The sequence below is a fragment of the Manis pentadactyla genome, chromosome 8, assembly GCF_030020395.1.
Source record: "Manis pentadactyla isolate mManPen7 chromosome 8, mManPen7.hap1, whole genome shotgun sequence".
In the NCBI taxonomy this organism is placed as follows: domain Eukaryota; kingdom Metazoa; phylum Chordata; class Mammalia; order Pholidota; family Manidae; genus Manis; species Manis pentadactyla.
The window spans coordinates 27,225,240-27,247,612 of NC_080026.1; the positions used below are offsets into that span (position 1 = coordinate 27,225,240).

Sequence of the window (22,373 nt, forward strand, 5' to 3'; positions counted from 1 at the left end):
TCTTTTATCTCCACCCCTTATTTTGACAATATGTGACTGGAGTATAGAATACCCTCAGACCTGCCAGAACCCATACAACCTCTGACTTGTAAATTTCCCACTATTTTTTTCATCTCCTGGCAGGGAGATACTATGCCTTATTTGTTTCCTGTCTATAGCAAGACCTGCATAAATGGTTCGGATTTGAATCTGTTTCAGATGTTGATCATTTCTAGAGCATGCTGACATTACTCTTCCCTTCCTTAAACGTGGAACTAAAACTGGTTAGAACTGAAGTTGCATGAAGTTCAATTATCTCATGGTCCTCTGTAAGAACTTTCAACTGCTGTGAAATGTTTCCTGTTAGGTGAATCTGAAGAACAAACTGAAGAAGGTAAAGAATTGCAGGTCTTGGAAACAGTAATATGAGTGCTTTGATATTTTACATACAGTGCTATTTTGATTTGAATTTATAAAGTGCAAATGATGTCTTTGTGATAGTAGGATAAAAGCGAATATTTTTCCAATTGATTTTAAATGATTTCATTCTAAAAGAAAGAATAAAACACTGCTGTCAACCTTTTAGATGCCTGATTTCATTTTATTTTTTTCTATGATTTCTTTTAAAATAATAATTACAAGAAATTATAAGTGATTGTCTAGTAGAGGTTTAGCTTCACAGAAAAAGATGATGTGGTTACTAATATATTAACCAACTAATATGCAAAACTAGGCTTAGAGAATTTAGATAACCTGCTTAAGGCCACTCACTTAGATTTGGACTCAAATCTAGTTACTTTGACTCCAAAGCCTGTAATCTTAATTAGCACTGTTTTTAAAGACTAAACAGTATTGACTTGGTTTTAAGGAGATTGGCAGTGTCAGATTTCACTATAGCTTTGGTTGAAATTCTCAAATCATAAAAGCTGGCATGCACAGCCTGTGACAAGGTGCAAACCACATGGGCTCCCGTATAAACTATTTGATCTGATGCTAATTAGAGGAACTGGGCAAAGCCCACCACTCTCAAGCTTTCGTCTTCCCTTAGAAGTTGCTCTGCTTTAAAGGACTCAAGCCCTCATAAGAAGCCGGAAGCAGGGATGATCTGGGGGCACTGCTGTCTCTTTACTGCTAGGGAACTATTCTGGTCTGTGACGGGCAGGCTCTGGTGTACTCAGTAGGGAGAGTAAACCAGGAAGCAAGCCAAAGCCTCTCGTCTAGGAGTGGCTGAGAATTTACCTGACTGGAATAGCTTTTAACCTATGCTTTAGGTCAGCTCCTCCCTCTCTGAACGAAGTACTCTGAGGACTTGCCGGTCTTCCATATGCTACCTGTCCAGTCTGTGTCCCGTCCGCTGGGTTCGGCTCACTGCGTGGCCTGTTCTTAGGCTGCCAGCACAAGAGTGTTCCCGCTCTGTTACTCTGACACAGTGAGCCTTTAGGAAGGCATTGCCAGCTCCAGAGAGTGTGTGGAAAGGGTCAGTTGGCAAGGTTTTGCCAGACTAGAACCTCTAATTCATTCTGTATGCAACCAGATCCCTAGAGGTGACTGTTGTTCAGTTCCCTGAGACACAACCCTGGACGTGAGTAACTCCCACAAGCCGAAAGGGCTTAGCCAGGGCCAAAGAGTGATGAAAAGTTAAACGCAGACCTCCTGAGGGTGAAGCAGTTTTCAGAATGGAAAGTTCCTCTACTCCCCAGGAGATGGACACCATCTCAAACCTGTTAGAGCTTTTCCACTCTGGGCACAGTATCTGACATTTAGTAGGTGCTTATTAAAGGTTTTTGTGTATGAACAATATAGGGGCTCTCCAGTTTCAGGAGGGCCACACATCTAGCCTTTTCCTGCTCTGTGTTTGCTGTCATTTGCCACTGAGGACCACAATAGCACCCACATGCTGCATCTCCCTACTCTGGTCCTTAGTTCCTCAGTGTTTTGATATGTCATTCTTAGCATTTCTCAAAATCTGTCTAGTACTCTGGTTTAGTATATCTCTTCTAACTTATAATCCTAATGTAATACGCGAGCTCTTTCTAGAGGTCTGACTTCTGAGATGTGTGTCAATAAGAGGAGTTATTATGCATGCACTATATCCCCACTCTGTCCTAGGTATGGTACCTGTTATTTTGTATGTATCAAATAATTCAATCATTAAGCCAGTCACAAGTATCTACTGAGCATTATACCACACCACAGTCACAATTCCTGGGACTGAATATATAAAGGCAAAGGAGATCTCAAGGTTTTTAAACACAGACACAAATAAATCCTCCAAATGCCTCCACTTTACAGATGTATAAGCTAAAGCACAGTGAGGCTGCATCCCACCCAGAGGCACAGACGTTATAACTGGGGGATTCAGGCCAACTCTCCCAGACCCTGAAGGCCGTGCTCACTGTGCTGTATCACCTAGTGCAGGTGACTTTCTCGTAGTCATACTCATGTCTACTTAGAGCCTCAGGGTGGGCTCTGGGAAAGGAAGATACAGAACTGCTGTCAAAGAATTACGTGCTGTCTTTCTCCATGGAGCAAGACCGCTTCCTAGCACCCCACCGGACTGTTCTGCAAGGCTGAAGAGCAAGTCCTTTCATCCCTCCCTTCCCGTGATGGCCAACAGGTAAATGTATGCATTGGTGAAAGCCAACTAATGCCTCACCATTCTATCATGCTCACTTTGAGGGCATTTTTATTTCCTATTTTTCTCAAACCTTTGGATAGAATTATGGGTTACATAACACATATGGCTCAGGAAATACCCGTCTTCAGTAAGTTAGAGATCCCAGGAAGAGGTGGGACAGTCTCCACACAAATTAACAGGTAACAATGAGGTGAGGGATTTATATTGATGTCAGCTATTCATGCAGGAAACAGAACCAGGCTCAAGAAATGCAGGCATTTAATTTTCTTGACAAAAAAACAAACCACAGCAAAGAGGGGAATAGTGCTTCCTACAAATAGGAAAGAGAAAGAACTAAATTCAAATCATATTTATTTACAATTTATGGGACATTTTATCCAAGTGAGATGACACTTCACAGAACTTTCCTAAAACGGATTTAACGTTGTAAAGGTGGAAATGTGATAAAACGAAACAAAAACCCAAAGCACAGCCCAGGTATCAGCTTGGCCCAAAACTCTGCATTCTAAAAAGTAGACACCAGATGGCAGCACAAAATAACAGCAACTTCCTAACTGCTTATCTGAAGACTTGAAGGAAAGGAGCCCTTAAAGTATTCATTACCACTGTAAGAATCTGTTAGTGTGAGCTCAGGTTTCACACATTCATTGGCACTAACATCAAAGCTTTATACATCCTACACTCACCTCTCCTAGGCTTCCTTTAGGTCATGACACGGTGGCAAACCAAAAAGTCAGAGGAAAATACATGTGAGATGACTAAATTTCAGACTCCCTTTGAGCCCCCTGCCTTTGTTGTCTGACTTGGTCACACTGAATTGGACTTGATTCTGCACCAGTGGTGAGAGTGAAAGTGAGGTACACTAGTGTCCCTGACTGATTCACCACACAATCTCTCAGGTGCTGTTAGATGTTGAGACTCGTTCTCAAATGGGTAGGTGAGGAACTTATTTCTTCTCTCTTATATTCTAAGCTTGTAATTTGCTACTGCTAAAATGCAGGTCAAAGAGACAGTGAGGTATACATATACACATCTCTGTCAGTACTGCAAGAAACATAAAGGCTTGATATATGCAAAGTGTTATCAGATGTTGGACATTATAACAGAGCATCTGATGGAAATCGTAGACCTAAAGCAACCTTTTACAAATGAACATCTGCCTTCTGTACTCTGCAGACCTTCCCTCCAGCCCTCACTACTGGACATAAAAAGAGAGAAAGACAGATTCAGCCAGGAAGAATTTATTGGGATCCTTAGCAGAAGCTGCTAAATAAAAAATAAGTTCACATTAGATGGGTACTTTGGTATTACAGTCTAAAGGAAGTCTTTTCTGAGAAATTACTGTTTTGAGAAATAAAAAAGGACAACAAAAACAAAGGTCTGGTAGTTACGGCATGTAAGATGAAAGTGGGCCCTAGTAGACATAACCGCTGCCCCTTTATGCCATTCCCTTCCATCCCTTTTCCTTCGTGTCTTTTCATTCTCAAGTACAGATGACCCTTGCACAACACAGGTTTGAACTGTGCAGATTCAACCATTTGTCAATCTCTTTCAGTGAATATATTGGAATATATTGAATATGAATGTGAATTCATATTTCAATGAATTCATTTCAATGAATATATGTTTCAGTGAAACATTTTTGGAGATTTGTGACAATTTAGAAAAACACTTTCTTTTTTCTGGCCTACTTTATTGTAGGAATACAGAATATAATATAACATGAAAAATATGCATTGATTGACTATCAATGTTACTGGTAAGTTATCTGAAAATGCTGTGCACTGAAATTATGGCCAGATGAGATCCCTTCTGCTTTGCAGAGAGAGTGTAACTGGTGTACTTCTGGGGAGAGTCTGGCAGCAGCATTCCAGGGATTTATAAGTGTGTGTGCCTTACCCCCAAACAGCCCTTCACTCTGAGCATATGCCCAAAAGAGAATTCCTAACAGGTTCATAAGAAGACACAAACATGTGGCTATTGCAATGTTGTTTGGGATGGAAGGAGTTAGGGACAACTTAGGTGTCCACTCCTGGGAGATTAAGTAAAATCTGATGCAAAACATGGACAGCAGCTGGAAGACATGAACTCATTTTTCATATATAAATATCCAAACACTAACACTGAATAAAAGTAGTAAGAAACAGAATGAAGTTTATAATACAAAAAGGCTTTTGCAATTTAGGTTACATTCACACAACTACACACTTCTTTCTAGAATGCCATACATACAGCCAGATAAATACATAGAGAATGGATTTGATGAACACACATTTTGCAGGGGACTGAAATGAGGACTGGTGACAGAGAATTAAATAAAACCAGCCGGAAGTCTTGCCCAGAATAATAATAGAAGACCACAAACTGAGAAGTATAATCAACTCAGTTCTGTGCACCTGAGGTTTAAAAACACAAAAACTTAAAAACACAAAACTACAACTTAAATGAAAAAAGCTGAAAGAATGCAAAAATGTATGCCAACAAATTGAAATGACACTAAAACAGAATATAAACTAGTATTAATATGAATTTAAACTAGAACACAGAAATGGTTTGCGAAGTGATTAAAGTACAACAAATAAATACAAATGGTATATACACTGATTGAAACTACCTAAAAATGTATTCATTGTGGGTTGATAGGGAGAGGGCCCTGTTCTGCTCCTCTTCTTGACACCACCTTCTAGGAACAATTTTTATAAGGATGGTTTATGGATGGCTTATGGGCAAGGACACTTCACCTAACCACTGCAGTGGAGCATCATCTTATTTTCTTGGAATTCCTTTTAGGACCCCCTCCTCTTCCTTGCATGAGGCTAGAGGTGAGACAGACTAAAGCTGGCACCTGGCCTCGCCTACCAAGTCCCAGTGAAAGGCTGAAGTAACTCAGAAAGGGTCCTTTCTGTCCCTCTGTGGACTTTTTGTCCATATGGCTGGTAAGGTAGGAAAGAGTCTTGCCTTACTCATCTTTGGACAAGTCATTGCTGCAAACCTCCACACCCCTGCCATGAGCTTTTACAACTAGGAGTGAGGTGCAGGGGAAAGGAGGTCCCTGGGCTGGGATAGTCAAGCCTAAGAACCCCTCCACAGTCCTTGCAGAACCCAGCCCACTCAGCCGGGTTCTCGATGGGGGTGGGGACTGGCTCCGGGTATCACAGCAGCCCTGCAGTGGTCTTCACTCCTGAGCTGCTCTCTATCAGTTCCTTTGAGGGAGACTGGCTGCAGGGTTCCTGCAGAGGAAGAGTCTAGGAGGAGGTTCAAAGCCCTGTTCGTATCCCAGAATAAGAAACAATATGGGCAGAAGATAGAGATTATTCTTTAAAGAATAATAACTTTAAAGTTCAAATAGCTATTTTAAGCAGTGGAATTACAGATGATTGTTTTCCCCAATTTTACTTTTAAATAAATATATACTACTCCATTATAGCCAGCAAAGAAAAGAAAACATACTTCATCTTCTGATGTTGCCCAGAGCGCCACTCTAGTAATGAATTGTATGATACAATTAACAAGTGTCCCATTGTATAGCTAATTAGTAGATTTGTCCTTGTGGTTTTAACTTAATAATATAGCCATAGGTAAATGCCTTCTCTCCCAATCTGAGCACAGTCTACATATCTTTGTAGCTTGCATATCACTAGCACAAAGTTAAGTGCATAAAAGGACCTACATGAGAAATAGGAAAAATTCTAAAATGGAGATGACTATTTCTAAATATCCCATACACACAAGGTCTGGCATCTTTCTCTACACTCATATTAATGTTACTTTTTCCTTCAAGGTTTTTTGCTTGGTATTGCCTAAAGAATTCTTACCACCTTCTCTAATTTTTCTCAACTACTCTGTGTTCATCTTGCCCCCAAACATGGCAACTTCCAACTTTCACCTGACAAATGATTTTATTTTCCTTTTGTTTTTCTCAGATTATTTTTTATTTGAGGTACAAATCTATTTCAAATCCTCCATCCTTCAAAAAATTATGTTCCCTATGTATTGTAGGGAGATTTTTATACACTGCCAAAATCAGGCCATTCATCCCCTAATCTGTTAATCCCAGAAATCAACACCCATTATCATATTTCTTTGCATTGTTTTAGATTTCAAGTCCCAAGAGGAGAAGCATTTTATTTATATATCATATTCAAAAGTATGGGAAGTAGTGCTTTATTGGAAAATTATAATTATATTATCAATATTGATCACAGTGATAGCAGAGGGGAATATTCTAGTCTTTTTGGCATCAGGCCTTCCTGTTACATAAAAGTGAATTAAAGAACTTTTATTACCTTAGCTTCTTTCCTCCATCTGCAATTTTAGCTTTTTGAAGATAACCTTCTTTTTCAACCATCTGCAAGAAGAATGCATACATTAAAACTGTGACAAACTCCTATGCATTATTAGTTTGAATGAACCTATGCTTTCCAACAGTCATTGCAATGATGGACGTTTCCAGTCATAGAACTCCATTAATAATGCATATATAGCTTATGGGAAGTGTCTTCAAGATCATAGTCATTACAAGCTGTTAAATATCTCAAAGAAAGATTACAAAGAGTAATGTGAATGATTTGTTAGAAAGTGTTACACCTTTACTCACTTTCCTTCTAGTCACTGAAGTCACTTGCTTCCAAAACTGATTAAAGTTGGTATAACAAAGACAAATTGTACCTTTCTTAATTGTGCTAGCCATCCTTGAAACAGTTCTCCTTTTTTCCTCCTCATCCCTACTTCCTCATGTACCTGCTGAGGCTAGAGAGTGAGAAGAATACAATGGAACCAGGTAACTGAGCTGGTGGACCCATGGAAAGGCCTTTAAAACAGTGGCATTGCATGCATTTTGTTCAGTGACTGCAAGATGCCCTAGATCATTATCTTCCTCTAAGATAAGGTTTGCTGCCTTTCCTATTTGCTGACTTTTTCATTGCTAACACAGCTGCAGGTTTCTTAAAGTATATTCAACAATGTGTTATAACTCCACAGAGGTGTTTGTGGAGTTCTAGGGTAAATAAATGTACAATGCAAACTGTGATGTGTTGACTCGTAGCAAGTCTATTAAGGGGACTGAATTTCTTACTGCTTTATTTCTACCTTTCCCTGTTTGTTCCATGCCCACCATGCCAAGTCTTTACCCCATGTTCCATCCTTTTACTCCTTGTGAGTTGCCAACCACTTTCTCCCCCATGCTATATACTGAAGGCTTTAAGAAGTCACCTGCCTGATATTGAAGGACCACACTCTCTTAGTGCTACCATATATGCTTTCCCCTGACTATAATTCCCCACCTCTACTGTGTCTCCATCTCATAAGCTCCTAAATACATTAAATCTATTTTCAAATGCACTGTATCCATCTATTGTGAGAGAGTACTTCCATGATTCCTCATCAATTTCTTCTTGGTGCCTCTGTCCTGAATCTCCGTTTTCCTTCTGCCATTAACACTGTCACAGCACTATCGGGTCATACTGTGATTGTCTGCTTACTTGGGTGCACCTGCCCCTGTGCTGGGACTCTGCCCTTCACACTTAAATCCCCAGCACCTAGAGGACTTGTTGGCACAAAGAGTCACAATAATAAATAGTGTGTGAACAAATGAGTGGATGGATAAATGACTATTTACATGTTTATTTAAATCTTTGTAGAAAACTCAACAGGCCAAAAAAAATCCATCTGCATAATGACAGGTGAAAGGAAGAGATGATGCTTGGGGGCAAGTGAGTTGTCCCAAACCACTAATATGTGACCCAAGAATTGGCTATTTACAAGGCTCATCTCATACAGGCAAGATCCTTTCTGACTCATTCATTATCATAGTCCTAATACATAGCAGAATCCTTTGGTTTCAAAATGTAAGTATTTGATGAATACACTTTTGAGTAGATAATGACAAAGATAATGATGATTTATTATAATCATGGTAAAGAATTTTTCAAATATTTACGTTCTCAGAAAGTTTCTTTTACTTCAGCATGTTCTTCACAAGCCTAAAATAGTCCTAGGAAGCTCTTCTGGATGATTTTTAGAATTCTGATGCTCAATGATGTCTTTTTTGTACTTGGATGCAGTTATTCCTTTGCTTTCCAACCTTTTATTCTACATATACTGTCCCTTTTCCTTGGTATCAGGAAATCTTATTGGTCTACCCCCTAAAACCCACATAATAAGTTCAATGTTCAACTCTAGGCATCCCTGGTTGCTACACATCTTTGGAAGAAAGATATTTTCAATAGCAATTAGCATCACAGAGAGGTCTCTTTCTTTAGGAATGTATATTGATAAATTTTATTATGTAACCATAGATAAAATTTATTGTTTTATTTAAGCTTTCTTCTCATGAAAATGAAAGTTACTGAAAGCCTGAATTTATCTACCAAAATGTTACTAAATTCTCAACCCATCATAACAATTGATGCATGTATTCTTAGCTAAGAATATTGCCTTTTCCCAAAAAATATTCACTTAAAGACCATTGGATGGACATACGGCATCCAGAGATATATCATTAGTAACCATTTCTCTAAAAGGACAGGGGAAGTGTGAAAGGAGAAAAACCTAATCCTCTTGCAGGGAGAAATCAACATAAGCAGGCTTGAGATATATAGCACAGAATTCTTCATCCTTGAAATCTAAGTAATGTTCCTGCAGACACTGCTGGATCTTTCCAGGATACCTGAGATGAGGCCAGAGGCTAGATTTCTCATGTTAGGGCTCTATTACTGTGCCATCACTGCCATCAGACAGGCTGAGCCAGCTCCATAATCTTCTGCCAATGTCACAGAGTTGCTAGGCATGACCACACAAAAGTCCCAGATAAAGTAAAGAGGTAAATAGCAAATTAGTTATCTTCTCCTCTATCACCTTCCAAAGTCAAAGTTGCCTTCCAGATTGTTAGAAGCTAATAATCTTTCCACTACTTATTCTTACCTGCAACACTTGCCATGATACTGTGCCTATGTTCACATACCTCCCCGTCTGGGTACGTACAGTTATCCATGCAGTTATGTGTGCATGCAACCATCATGAGCATCTTTCCACTTCCGAGATCAGAGGTGAATTGTTCTTCATTGTCTCTTTGATACTTTTGTACATTCATTCATTCTTTCAACACATTTTAATTAGTAATATCTCCTTCCCCTTAAGCACTAGCTGTTCACAATGGAGCTGTAGAGATTATTAGGGCAGGCTTAAGCTTATTGAGGCTTCTATTCTTGTGAGCTCCCATTCAAGATACTCCTTTTTGTCTTTTCTGGAGTATACCATACACTCCTGCAGCCACCTCGGAAACTCAGGCCAGTTTTTGCCTTGCCATAGAAAATTTCAATCTGGTTACCTATACTGAAAACACCGCATTATTTTAAGTCCTTTGCTGGTATGCAAAGTTTGCATGAGGTAAATTTAAGTACTTTATTATTTCTTGTCATCATACTTTGAAATACCTCACTGTATTCTAGACACAAGAAATCAGTTATTCTGGAAGGTTCATAGGAGCTGAGAAAATATTACTATTTTATGTTAACCCCATGGTTTAAAGGGAATCAATAAATTACAATTGAGTATGTTGTTCATCTAGGACTGAGATGGGTCTTGCCTCTAGTAATTTACAAAATTACACTGAGCTTTTGTCTAAGTTTAGGTTATTATTGCCAAGTTCAAGGCTAACTTTAAAGTCATAGCACTCCTAAACTATGTCTACTTGAGAAATGTCAACCAGTCTTTAGATGCTGACTCTGGCTTCTTGAGCTATTTGTCCAATGTCCCTTAGAAGCCCTGTTTAATGTTAAGTGGCAGGAAAGATCAGCAATTTATCCAGATTGCATGCCAGCCAGCCTGCTAACACTGAAGAAGTACTCAGCAGATCAACTGTGCTGAGATACAGATGAGAAGAATGAATGGCAGTGGGATACCCAGATAACACCTGTTTATCAACCTATGTTGGAGGATATAGACAAGGCAGGAGTGCAGCAAACCTTGATTAATGGCAACTATCATGGCAGAAAGACCAGCCTATAACTGTACGGACAGACGGTGCAATTTTTTATGTGAAAGCTTCAAGTTGTTCTCAGATAAAAGAAGTAAATTGAACACAATAGATTTTTATCTACACCAGTCCACAGAAAGAACTCTGTCAAAATGCATGTTTATAAAAGGAAATGAACTGAATCTAAGACTTCCTGCAAATTTTGGTGAGAAGAGACTGGCTTTTAAAACCAGAACCACACAATCCTTATGCCTCACAATATTTGCTTTCCTGTTGTATTTAAGTTATTGTTCTTTGACTCTGACTCATAGTTCAGCTTCCTAGGTTAAATAAATTAAATACATTATTTTATGTAGAACATGGATGACTTAAATGGTCAACATCAGCACACCTCCCATTATAAATTTATAAATCAGAATTATAGTTTATACATCAGACTCTCACAGATATGGTTATTGTGAGATAGTCCCAGGGGAGCATTATCTCAGTAAAGACTGATCATTGATAACTAGAGATTTTCTAGATCCCCAAAGCCAAGACTGACCCTAACCCTGAACTTCAGTGAGCCCTCTGAAGTAGTGCCATCCTGTAAAAGTTTCTGTATGACTTACTGACCTTCCTGCATGAGAACTCTGAATCACCTTTTTATAGCTACACCCCTGGGCAGCTATAATTTTCAAACAGATTTAGCATTTAATTATTTTTCTGTTTAGTAATGAGGCACCTGCTATATATTTTTGAAACTTTTTATAGATTATAGTACTTTGCTGGTAATCTTGTTTGGATGATTTCTATTAAAAGGCACAGAATGAGGACACATCTGGTTATATCATGTGACCTTCAAATGATGCTTTCTTTCCTCTTAAAACTCATCTTTACTTCTCCACTATCCACAGAGACAGATATTTCTGTCTTTCTTCTTTCCAGTGGCTATCTTTAAATATTTTTTGATTTTTGATTTTTAAAATAAAAATTGTATTTAAGGTATACAACATGATGTTTTAATACACATATCCATAGTGAAATTATTACTACTATCAAGCTAATTAACATATCCAACTTCTCACAGTTATACTTTTATAATCTTTTTTTTTTTTGTGGTGAGAGCACCTGACATCTTCTCTCCTAGCAAATTTCCAATATGCGTATTTCCAGTATTAGCCCTATGCTGTATATTAGATATCTAGAATTTACTCATCCTACATTTCTCCCTTGGCTTTCCTTCTCATGGCATTATCTTCAGGTTGTACCCCTTTTCTCTTTGGCACTCATTGCCTACATTTTTCTTCTCAGTCTCCGATTATTTTTATATTGGCTCTGGTTTTCTCACTATGAGATCTTCCAATCATGTGTATGGACTTGCAGTGGACACACTCCATTAAGAACAGAAATATGCGCCCCTATGTTTATTGCAGCATTATTTACAATAGCCAAGATATGGAAGCAACTTAAGTGTCCATCGATAGATAAATGGATAAAGATCTGGTTTATAATAGGATATAAAGAAGATATACACAATGGCATATTACTCAGCCATAAAAAAGAATGAAATCTTGCCATCTGTGACAACATAGAGGGTTTTATGCTAAGTGAGATAAGTCAGAAAAAGAAAGGCAAATACCATATGATTTCACTTATTTGTGGAATCTAAAAACAAAACAAAAGAATGAACCAACAAAACAGAAATAGGCTCAAACGCAGAGAATAGACTGTGGTTGCCATAGGGGAGAGAAGTGGGATATGGGTTCAGGAGGTGAAAGGGTGAAAATCAGTGAGAATATCTGATATCTTGATCTGGGCAATGGTTACATGAGTATAAACACATGCCAAAATTCATCAAGCTATACACTAAGATTAGTGCATTTTGTTGTATGTACCTCAATATAAAAAGGAAAAAGAAAAAAAAGAACAGAAACAAAAGCAGAGGAAAAAAACTGACCTTCAAAATTCAGCTTATCTGTACATCATATAAAGGACTAATTAAAAAAATGCTTAATTTATAACTACCTCGCATATAGCTCAATATGCTTTATAGCATCAATGATGTTTTTAGAGACACGAAATAAGAAGTTTTTGCCTAATGTAGATACATAATTTACTGTGTGCATACTTTTAAAAAGTGGTAAACCAAAATTCACGTTGGATACAATCATTGTATGAAAAGGAGAGTAAAAGAAAAGCAAAGAAAAATTGATTCTCTATCATACACGAGTGGTGTCTGGAAAACAACTAAGGATTTTCAAAAAAGTTCTTGAGCAGCTGGTCTTGATTTCAGTTCTCAGAGTTAGGCATGATTTGCTCATTGCGATTTTATACCCTTTGCTGTATATGCTGTTCAATGCTCTCATGGATGTCCTCCTGTCCTGCTTTTCTTCTCTGTCAGAATGAGAAGACATGGTGGGCTTTGGGGTTCTGCTGAGTGTTTTGAACCATGTTTCAAATGTTGGGTTGGCAAAGCACATACTATGTTTGCCAAGTGCTTTTCTCCATCAATTTAAAAGTTTAAAAGCCCCTGTGTATTTCAAGGGAAACTGTACCCACATGTCTCTGATTTATTTACCCCTAGCTCATCAAAATGTCATCCTGACTAAGCTACTATTTGAGGTTTATGAACCCCCCTAGCCTTTTTCCTGAGCCTTTCATCTGGTGACCAGTGTGTTTCCTTTGGTCACTACCAAACAATCCAGGTTCTTTTTGGGAAACAGGCTTATGAGGGCAGCTCTTCTTGTCTCAAGAACTTTCTTCAGTCTTCTAGGGGCTTTTCCTGCATTGTTCCTCCTTCCTCCTCCTCAGTTTCTCTCCTCGTCCCTGAATTCTATTTCTTTGTGTCCTTGACTTGAATACGTTGCTCTTACTCTGCTTGTCACTGGAGTGCAGTGGGAATGGCCTTCCCAGTTACTGTCTGGGCAATTTGTTAGTGTAACTAAATTGTTCTGTTACAACCTAATTCTGGTCTAGTCTGCAGGGAAGAAAGGATTGCTCAATGTGAATAGCCTTTGTTGTGTGTGTTTTTTTCTCTACTCTAGAGTTAAATGAAACTCAAATGTGGGCCTGGATGAGAGAAGTTATTGTAACACGTCCATGTTTTAATGGTGTCTCCACTCCTTGTCATCACCTCAAGGCCCTTCGTGAGCTGAGCACTGCCTTCCTCTCCCCACAGCCTTGACTCGCATCCTTGTTCACTGTGTCTAGCCAGTGTGGCATTCCTGTAGTTTCAAATGGACCAAATTTGTTCCTACCTCTAGACCTTTGTACTTGCTATTTCTTCCAGGTCTTTGCTTTACAAACTCTATCCATCCTGCAAATTTCAATTTCAAGTTAAATTCCCCTTTTCAAAGAGTGCTTTTAGGACGACTTAATCCAAGGTAGGTTATCACTCTCATAGAAACTTCTCTGCTTTCTGCTGTCATAGCATGTTTTATAATTTGCATTTATAGAATGATGACTTCCTTTACTTGTTAAATACTGCTGTCATCTCTAGATTGAAAACTCCTTGGGAAAAGGATCTTTGTTTAGTATATCATTACATACTCCAAAACTAACACAGCACAGAGCCCAGGGATGGCCTTCACAAACACTGGAATAAATAAACACACTCCCATTTGAGGAAAGGAAGGGCACATGAAACAATGAAAACAGGGAGATGGTTTCTATTAGAGTTATTAAATTACATAACTTATTATTAACATACTACCAGCTTGAAGATCTGGAAGGATGTTATTTCAGAAAGCCTAATTTTATCTTACCAAAGTAAAAATTTTAAAGACTGAAGAGCTTTTGGAATTTTCTTACGATTTAAGGAAGGCACAGCGTGGTGAATAGAATTATTCCCCCAAAGTGGCTGTCCTTTGTTTCAAAATAAGAAAATGTGGGATGTCCACAGTGTCTTTCATCCTCAAAGCTCTCACAAGTATTAATTAATCCACAAAATGATATTTGGCTCCAAAAGGTAGAATCTGTGACTTCAGGTTTATCTGCAAAAGCCTGCTTTGCTCCCAAGCCATGGCAACTTTCTGAGCTCTGGCCTCCAAACCTTCCTCACTCAGGAGGTAGCAGATGATTGTTTAAAACTTGCCACAGGCTTCCGACTCCTGCAGGGTTATCCATAGACATGTATTATACTCTTTTGATAAAAATAAAGATGATGAAGATTTAACATGCTATAAACAGGGTTATTTTTTTCAAACATTTCTTTAAAGGAAAAAGGCAAAGTTACCTAAAAATAATTAGGTCTCATGGACAATGATAATAGGGAACATACAAGATCATGAAACAAATATATATTAATATATTTGCTAGTTCATATTTAAAGTCTTTGCTGCATTACAGCACTTGTTAAGAAATGGATTCTCAGGAAATAATTTTAGGTTTCCTTGCATAGATAGCTTATGGATTTGGATACCATGTGGCATAAATTATGTCACCTGTCGGTGAAATGGATAGTTTCCACCATGAGATTTTAGACTCCAGTTAGGAATATATGTTTGCTGATATTCAGAAGAAATACATCATGCTTCTGTTTAACCATGTTGATCACAATCTACTTTATTAAAGGGAACATTGAGATGCACCAAAGGGTGATAGCATCTGTTGGAGCACCCGCCAAGGCAGGATCCACTTTTATAAAGTGAGCCATATTCTTCCAAACAGGGTGGATCTAATGGAATATTTTGCCAGTTAAGCCTAAAGCTAAGGCCTCTCCTGGGTCTGGGAAAACATTCAGGAAAGTTCTGAATGTGAGAATAAAGGAAGTGAGATTTCCATAGCACAAAAATATTGGACATAGATAAGCTCAAAGATTCATATGGTAAAAATAATGAGTAATAGCAGCAACTTAAAGGATTTTCTAACTTTCTAAAGTGTTTTAAGGCATATTGTTTCATGTATGGTGGTTCATTCTGGTAGGTTCATCCTGCCAAGGGAAACTACTGCAGGGACCTGAGGATGATTCTGGAAGCTCCCCTGAGACCTGAAGGAAGGAAGTAGAGTTGTAAAGATAGAAGGAGGGAACATCCAGATTTGTGTGTAGAAAATACATGAGTCCAAGTAAAAAGCATATATGTTAGATTTGCTAGATGCAAAGAAAACTTGGTAGGCTCTGGAAAATAATTCAAGTCTTGGTGTAAATGATAATGAATAGTTAAAATGAATCAGAATTTGTTGTTTGGGGGGAAAGGTGGTTATTCTGGCATTGCCAACATAATGAAGCCATTCATAAATCTGAGTAGTGGGAGAAATATAAGGATTTCCATCTTTAACATTAAATAAAAAATGTAATTCAAGTAAAGATAAATGGGTAAAATTTGAATGTAACCTGTATTCCCAAGACAGAACAAGATAAAGAAATTCTCCAAGAGAGGATCCAGAGAAACAAATCCCAGTCAGGAATAGGAAGTAAAACTGACCGTTAGTTCCAAGAGTTTATAGGGCTAGTGTGCGTGCATGTTTGCATGCATGTGCATGTGTCAGAGCAGAAAGAGAGAAAAGGGGGTAGAGAAAGAGATTTAGAGAAATTGGGAGCTAAAGAGACTAACAAATTATTGGTTTTTCCTTCTATTTAGCAGTGCCTCTATTTAGCAAGATAGAATATTGAGCATAGAGAGGTATTATCTATTAATAATTTGGAATATCCAAAATGAGTTTCATTTATTAAGAACTAAGGCTACAGAGTCAAGACAGCAAACTTACAGGCCATTGCACCAATAAATAACCTTTATATTAGGAAGGTAAATTGAGAAAATCATTTTTTAATATTTTAATTATTTATTTAATATTAGTCTCTACTTGATATAATGGCATAACATAAACACATCATTAAATATTGATTAAATTTGAATAATAACCATAATTTGAATTTTTAAACTTCAGAGTTTACATATATATTATGTAAAATTTTTGAGATCCCTTAAGGCATCATTCAAATGTAATTGCATATATATTTGCACATATATAGTTATATATATAATTGCATATGTTTATTATATATACACACTCACATAACTCCATTTTCAGTCTAACTTTTGCCACATTTCATCACGTACTTCAGAGAAAATATTTGCATGTGCTATAATTAAAATATGCATCTCTACATAATTATTTCTACATAGTTTATTATCCTGTAATCCAGATTTATTGAAAAGAAACACAATTACTATTCTCTTCATTGGACAGATACACTGTGCTAGGCATTCTTTGAAATTCTAATAATAAAACAGTATGTATGGCATAACCCTCCCCTCAAATAGCTTATAGTTTACTAAGAGAGATAACAAAAGAAACAGGCAATTTTAGTGTGATTAGGGATAAAAGCAAGGTCAAGCTACCACAGAATTAGGAGAGAATAGAATAAAAGCAGAATAAAGAAGGGCTACCTGATTCAAATTCGAGGAATCAGAGAAGTACTTCCCAGAAAAAAAGTTGAGACCTGGAGTAATTAATTTTGAAAAAAAATACTGTTATGTCTAATTACATTGAAAAATTGACTTTAATTATGAATAATAGACACATAGTTATTAATATCAGAATCAAAAATATTATTTTAATGAACTTTTAATGTATTATTATTATGTCCATTAGCAAATATGTCTTTTCTGAACTAACGCTTGTGATAAAAGCAATGGAAGGAGAAGGATGATACAGTAAAGAAAATACAAGTCATGACCCCTAATTTCAGAGCATTTGTAGTCTAACCATAGGACAATTCTATTACCCATGAAATAAGACTGAATAACACAAAGAGTACTGAGATGAAGGAACTAAAATTGTTACAGAAAATCCGAGGGCTTTCTGGCTAAGAGCCATGTCTTAATCATGTTACTCTTCCTAGCTTGAACGTATGTATTTGAGAGTAGATAATAAATAAGGTAAATTAGGGTCTATGAGTGAGGTCTGTAGACTCGATTCTGTAGAAAGTAGGAAGCTGATGAAAATTTTGAGAAGGAGAATGAAACAGTGAAGGTACTGCTTAAAGAATGTTTGTGTGGAATTGCTACACGGAAGCAGTGAGATGGACAGGGTTGGGGCTCAGGGGGCTGGCAGAGGCAGGTAGTAAACTCAGAAGCCTCTGAAGGCCTCGGCCAGGGGCATGTGTGTCCACATGGAGAATATGTGGCCATGATGTCCACTGTAGAGAAAATGGTGACTTATGTGAAGGGTCACTGAGTAAAGGATCCAAGAAAATGGGTTCTAAGCCTAGATAAATGTTTGCTCCTAATGGAGATGGGTCCAAGGAAAGGGTAATCAATTTGGGAGGAAGTGATGAGGGGTTCCATCTGGGAGATTTCACTTCTAAGATGACATGAGGACCTAGTAGAACAAATGACTAGGAGCACTTCAAGATGAAGAAAGAGGGAGTGAAGAGAAAGTAAGCAAATAACTATGTGTTATATGCTTGGAATAAAAACGAAAGCCATAGTGTTTCACTTATACATTCATTTAACACACCTTTACTGAGTTCTTATGTATTTTAGTCATTGTTATAATTATGGGAATAGAGTTGTGAGCAGAGGAGACAGTACCCTTGCTCTCACAGAACATTTGAAAGAGATGACAAACAAATAGAAATCGTAGCATGTGCCACCGGTGGTAGGTTCTCTGGAGAAAATTAAATCAAAGTAAGAGAAAAGGTGTGGATAGAAACGATGGGTTTGTTTATTGTTTGTTTTTAATGGGGAATTAGGAAAGACCTAGCTTTAAAGGTGATATTTGAATAGGAATATGAAGCAAATGAAGGAATGAACCTTACAAATTTCTGGGCACTAAATGATTTATTTTGTACCAGGAAGACATGACCTAACTTACATTGTATTTTGATGATAAAGCAAACAGTGTTTTCTGATGTTTACCTTATGGGGGGAAAAAAAGAGAGTCAAAGATGACTTTAAGAGTTTTGAAGCACTTGGGAGAATGGAATTAGCATCTTGTGACATGGAGAAGACTGGGAGAAGTAGGTTTGGAAGAAAATCAGGAGTTTAGGATATGTTAAGTTTGAATCGTTTGTTAAACATATAGTGAAAACACCGTAATATACAGTACTAGAGTTTAGAGCAGGGGCCCATGCTGGAGAATTGGTTAGTGTATGTAACATGATATATAAAACCATAGTACGGACTGATATGCTCTAGGGAATAATTATGGAGAGAAAGAAGAAAAGTTAAGAACTGAACTCCAGCAAAGGAGATGTCGCCATTTAATTAATTGGAGATTCATGGAAAAGTGTTTTACTGCTAGCTATGTGAGGAAAAATATTTCAAAAAGAAGAGGTTATCAATTGGGTTAAATTATCAGATTGTTCTACTAAGAAGAGAACTGAGACCACACCAATAGATTTAGCAATATGGAAGCAGTAGATGACCTTGATAGGAGGTGAGAGGCCGGGACAAAAGCAACTAAATGAAGTTTACACAGGAGATAAGAGGAGAGAAATGAACGACAGTAAAGGTAAACAATCCTTGTAAGGAATTCTTATTCTAAAGCTAAGCAGAATAATGGAGTAATAGCTGGAGTGGAGATGAGGGAGCTGGAACATGCAAAGAAAAACAAAATAAGAAAACTTGACCAAGAATAGAAATATTTTTGGTATTGAGGATGAGAAAGCCCAAAGAAAACAGGGATGGGATAACTGGAGATAGATAGGAATTAAGTTATCACAGTGTAGTTCCTGTAAGCCAGAGGAACTGGAAGCATGTTGACCAATGTGAAATACAAGAGAAAGGATAAGCATAGAGCAAAGGGACATTATATTTATCAAAAAGGAGATCATTAATAGAAAGGAGTATTGGAAGTTATAATTAATGGAAAAAAGCCCAAAAGTTTGGGCTTTTGTGCTTTTAAGGTATCTCTAATACCTCGTTCCTTCATGTTATTTACAATATTTCAGTCACTCTTCTAGTCATTTGGGTACAATAATAAACAAAAATGAAAGAAGAAAGATACCTCTGCTTTCATGGACTTAGAATCTAACAGTAAGGGATTAATTTTTCCTTATGAAACTTTTCAAATTTTATAGTAAGCCCAAATAACCTCTGTTTCCTGTTATTCCCAGCCTTGTGCCATCCCTTCTCTTTGAGGGTAGACTGGAATTTGTGAGTTGTTTTGACCAAGAGAACATAGCAAAATTGACAGGCTATCACTTCCATGATTAGGTTACAAGATATTTCAACCTCCCTCTTGCTAGAAGATTGATTTGCCTTCTCAGTTTGCAAGCTTGGAAGAGGCGAGCTGCCATACTGGAGAAGCCCATGTGGCAGGGAACTGAGAGCCACCTCTGGACAGCAGCCCTGAAGGAGCTGAGCCCAGCCAACAACCATGAACAGGAGCTGGAAAGTAGATCTTTCCCCAGTCAAGCCTTCAGATATGACCCCAAATCTGGCTTAAATGACTGCAACCTTTTGAGAGACTCTGTGCTAGGGGACTCTGCTGAACCATGCTCAGATTCCTGACCCTCAAAAATAATGAGAGAATAATGTATGTTGTTTTAAGTTGCTGAGTTTAGGATAATTCAGTTTGTAGCAGTAGGTAGATAATATGGTACTGGAGTAAAATAATCACTTACCAATTGTTCCAGGGGAGGAATGACATCTTTTAAGATGTGCTGTGAATGATTTCTTTTGTGCCGGGATATCTGCAAAAAATAATTGACATTATGATATTTCCTGAAAAAAAAACTTTAAATTATTTAAAAGAGAATAATTTAGTAAGAGGGCACAGGTAAACAGCCATATTTGGATCCATTTAAGAAGGAGAAAAAAAACAGATAGTAATGTTTTGGACATTAACTAACCTGAAAAAAATATGCACTCAAAGATAGCTGGCTACGCCAATAACTCCTATTTCATGTGCTCTTCTTATCATGCAACCTTGACACCCCTTCTATCAAGTGATAGGGTCTATTTTCTTTCATTTTAAACCTGGGCAGACCTTCATGTCTGCTTTAACTGAAAAGTAAGGCATAAGTGACACTATATGACTTGGAATATTTGAACATAAAAATGCTATGCACTTTCTCCTTGTTCACGTGGAACCCTCACCTTTGGAAAATAGTCACCATGTTGTGAGGAAGCTCAAATCACCCCCCACAGAGAGACCATGAGAAAGGCCTCAGAGACTTCCTTTCTGGTAGACTGGCTGAGGCTCCAGCAGATGGCCAGTACCAATCACCAACCAATGGGAGTTTAACAGTTTCCTGACTATTCCCTCTCCTAGCCACAGAGTCACCCCTAGCCTGCAAGTCTTCCCAGCAAAGACCTCAAACATTGGGGAGTAGAGACAAGCTATTCCTGCTATACCTTATCTGAATTTTTGACCAGATTCTATAAACATAAAAGATTCATTATTTTACACCTCTGTATTTCAGGGTAATCTGTAATACTGTGATAACAAAATATTTAATATTGAAACCTTTGTATTTATGATATGATGTGAATTCAGCTTTGTCAGAGTCAATGTTCTATTAATTTTTATGCCTTTCACTATTATCCAGATGTGCTTAAAAACACAGTAATTAATGGTAAATGTTTCAGGAACAGATTTTTTTTAAATGGCTTATTGTTAAAATAGCCAATGAATCTGTAACAACTTCCTATGATGACAGACAGTAGCTGCACTAGTTGGGGTGAGGATTTAAGAGTATGGGTAAGCGGTGAACCACTGTGTTGTATACTTGAAAACAATATAAGATAGTATATCAACTATACTTCAATTAAAAAGAATGTCTTATTTTTATTTCTTCTAAAGAAGCATCATAGACAGATTCTATATTGAGACAAAAACATGAAGAGATGGCATTTATAATTAACTATTGTATTGTCTGATAACATAAACAGAAGCTCTCATCAATAATATTATTTCACTAAACAGGAATTTTCATGTTGAATTATTTAAAAGAGGATAATTTCGTAAAAGTGCACAGGTAAACAGCCACATTTGGATTCATTTAAGAAGAGAATCATATTTTACATGAAAGAGGCAGGCAGGGGAGGGAGAAAGGGACAGGGAAGTGGTAAGATAAAGAATGAGAGAGAGGGAGAGTCCGGGAGAGGAGTGTCAGGAATTAGAGGAATAAAGCAGGCCTATGCCTAGAATAAAGAAGTGCTATGTCTAGAAAAGACCTGCAGATGCCTTTGCCTCTGGTTACTGGCACACGTGACTGACTGAAATCATATGATAAATACCTCCTAACATTTTGTGGGAATTGTGTTACCAAAGAAACCAGAACCCCCTTCTAAAACTCCTGTGACTCTATACAACCCCTAACACCATATTTGCTCCACAAAAACTGGATTATGAAGGTAGTACAACCTCCAAGGAGGCCTTTCCCTTTGAAGCTCACTTTACATGTGGCCTGTGGATGACAGTGGAGAAGGAAGAGCCTTGGGGAGTAGAGCCAGAAACCCCAGAGAACAATGGACACAATTATCCCAGAAAAGAGAGGCAGGGACTGACTCTGCTGCCAGTGCAGGGGTGTCCCAGGGCCTGCCTAGCAGGTTCTAATGATCATTTCGCTAAGCGACTGTTGACTGTTTACATCTTTCCTTTACAAATGAGAGGGGGTTTGCTTTTTTGTTTCCAGTTATCAAGCTCTTGCTTCATTCTTGTTTATTGGATGTAGTAGGGAAAGCAGGACAGAGAACTTATTTTTGAAGTTCTAAACCTTTAACCCACTGGTGAGAAATTGGGCCAGATGGATAAAATAATACATCACCAGAGACTCTGGAATTGGAGCTTGATGTAGTAACTGGATGCGACTTTTGGTTGTTGCCTTGGGAAGGTGGGTGAATGTGT

The 22,373-nt window shown here is 37.8% G+C and overlaps 1 protein-coding gene across 4 annotated transcripts in view; it reads right to left on the reverse strand.

Moving 5' to 3' along the window:
• Positions 1 to 22,373, reverse strand: part of ARHGAP15 (Rho GTPase activating protein 15) — a 602,975-nt gene that overhangs the window by 505,619 nt on the left and 74,983 nt on the right. For all 4 annotated transcript variants that reach the window (XM_036912736.2, XM_036912735.2, XM_057505630.1 and 1 more), the window contains 2 exons: positions 20,146 to 20,214; positions 6,904 to 6,965 (listed from right to left, as the gene is read on the reverse strand). In XM_036912736.2, coding sequence (XP_036768631.2) covers positions 6,904 to 6,965; positions 20,146 to 20,214 — 131 coding nt within the window. The remainder of the gene's footprint in view (positions 1 to 6,903; positions 6,966 to 20,145; positions 20,215 to 22,373) is intronic.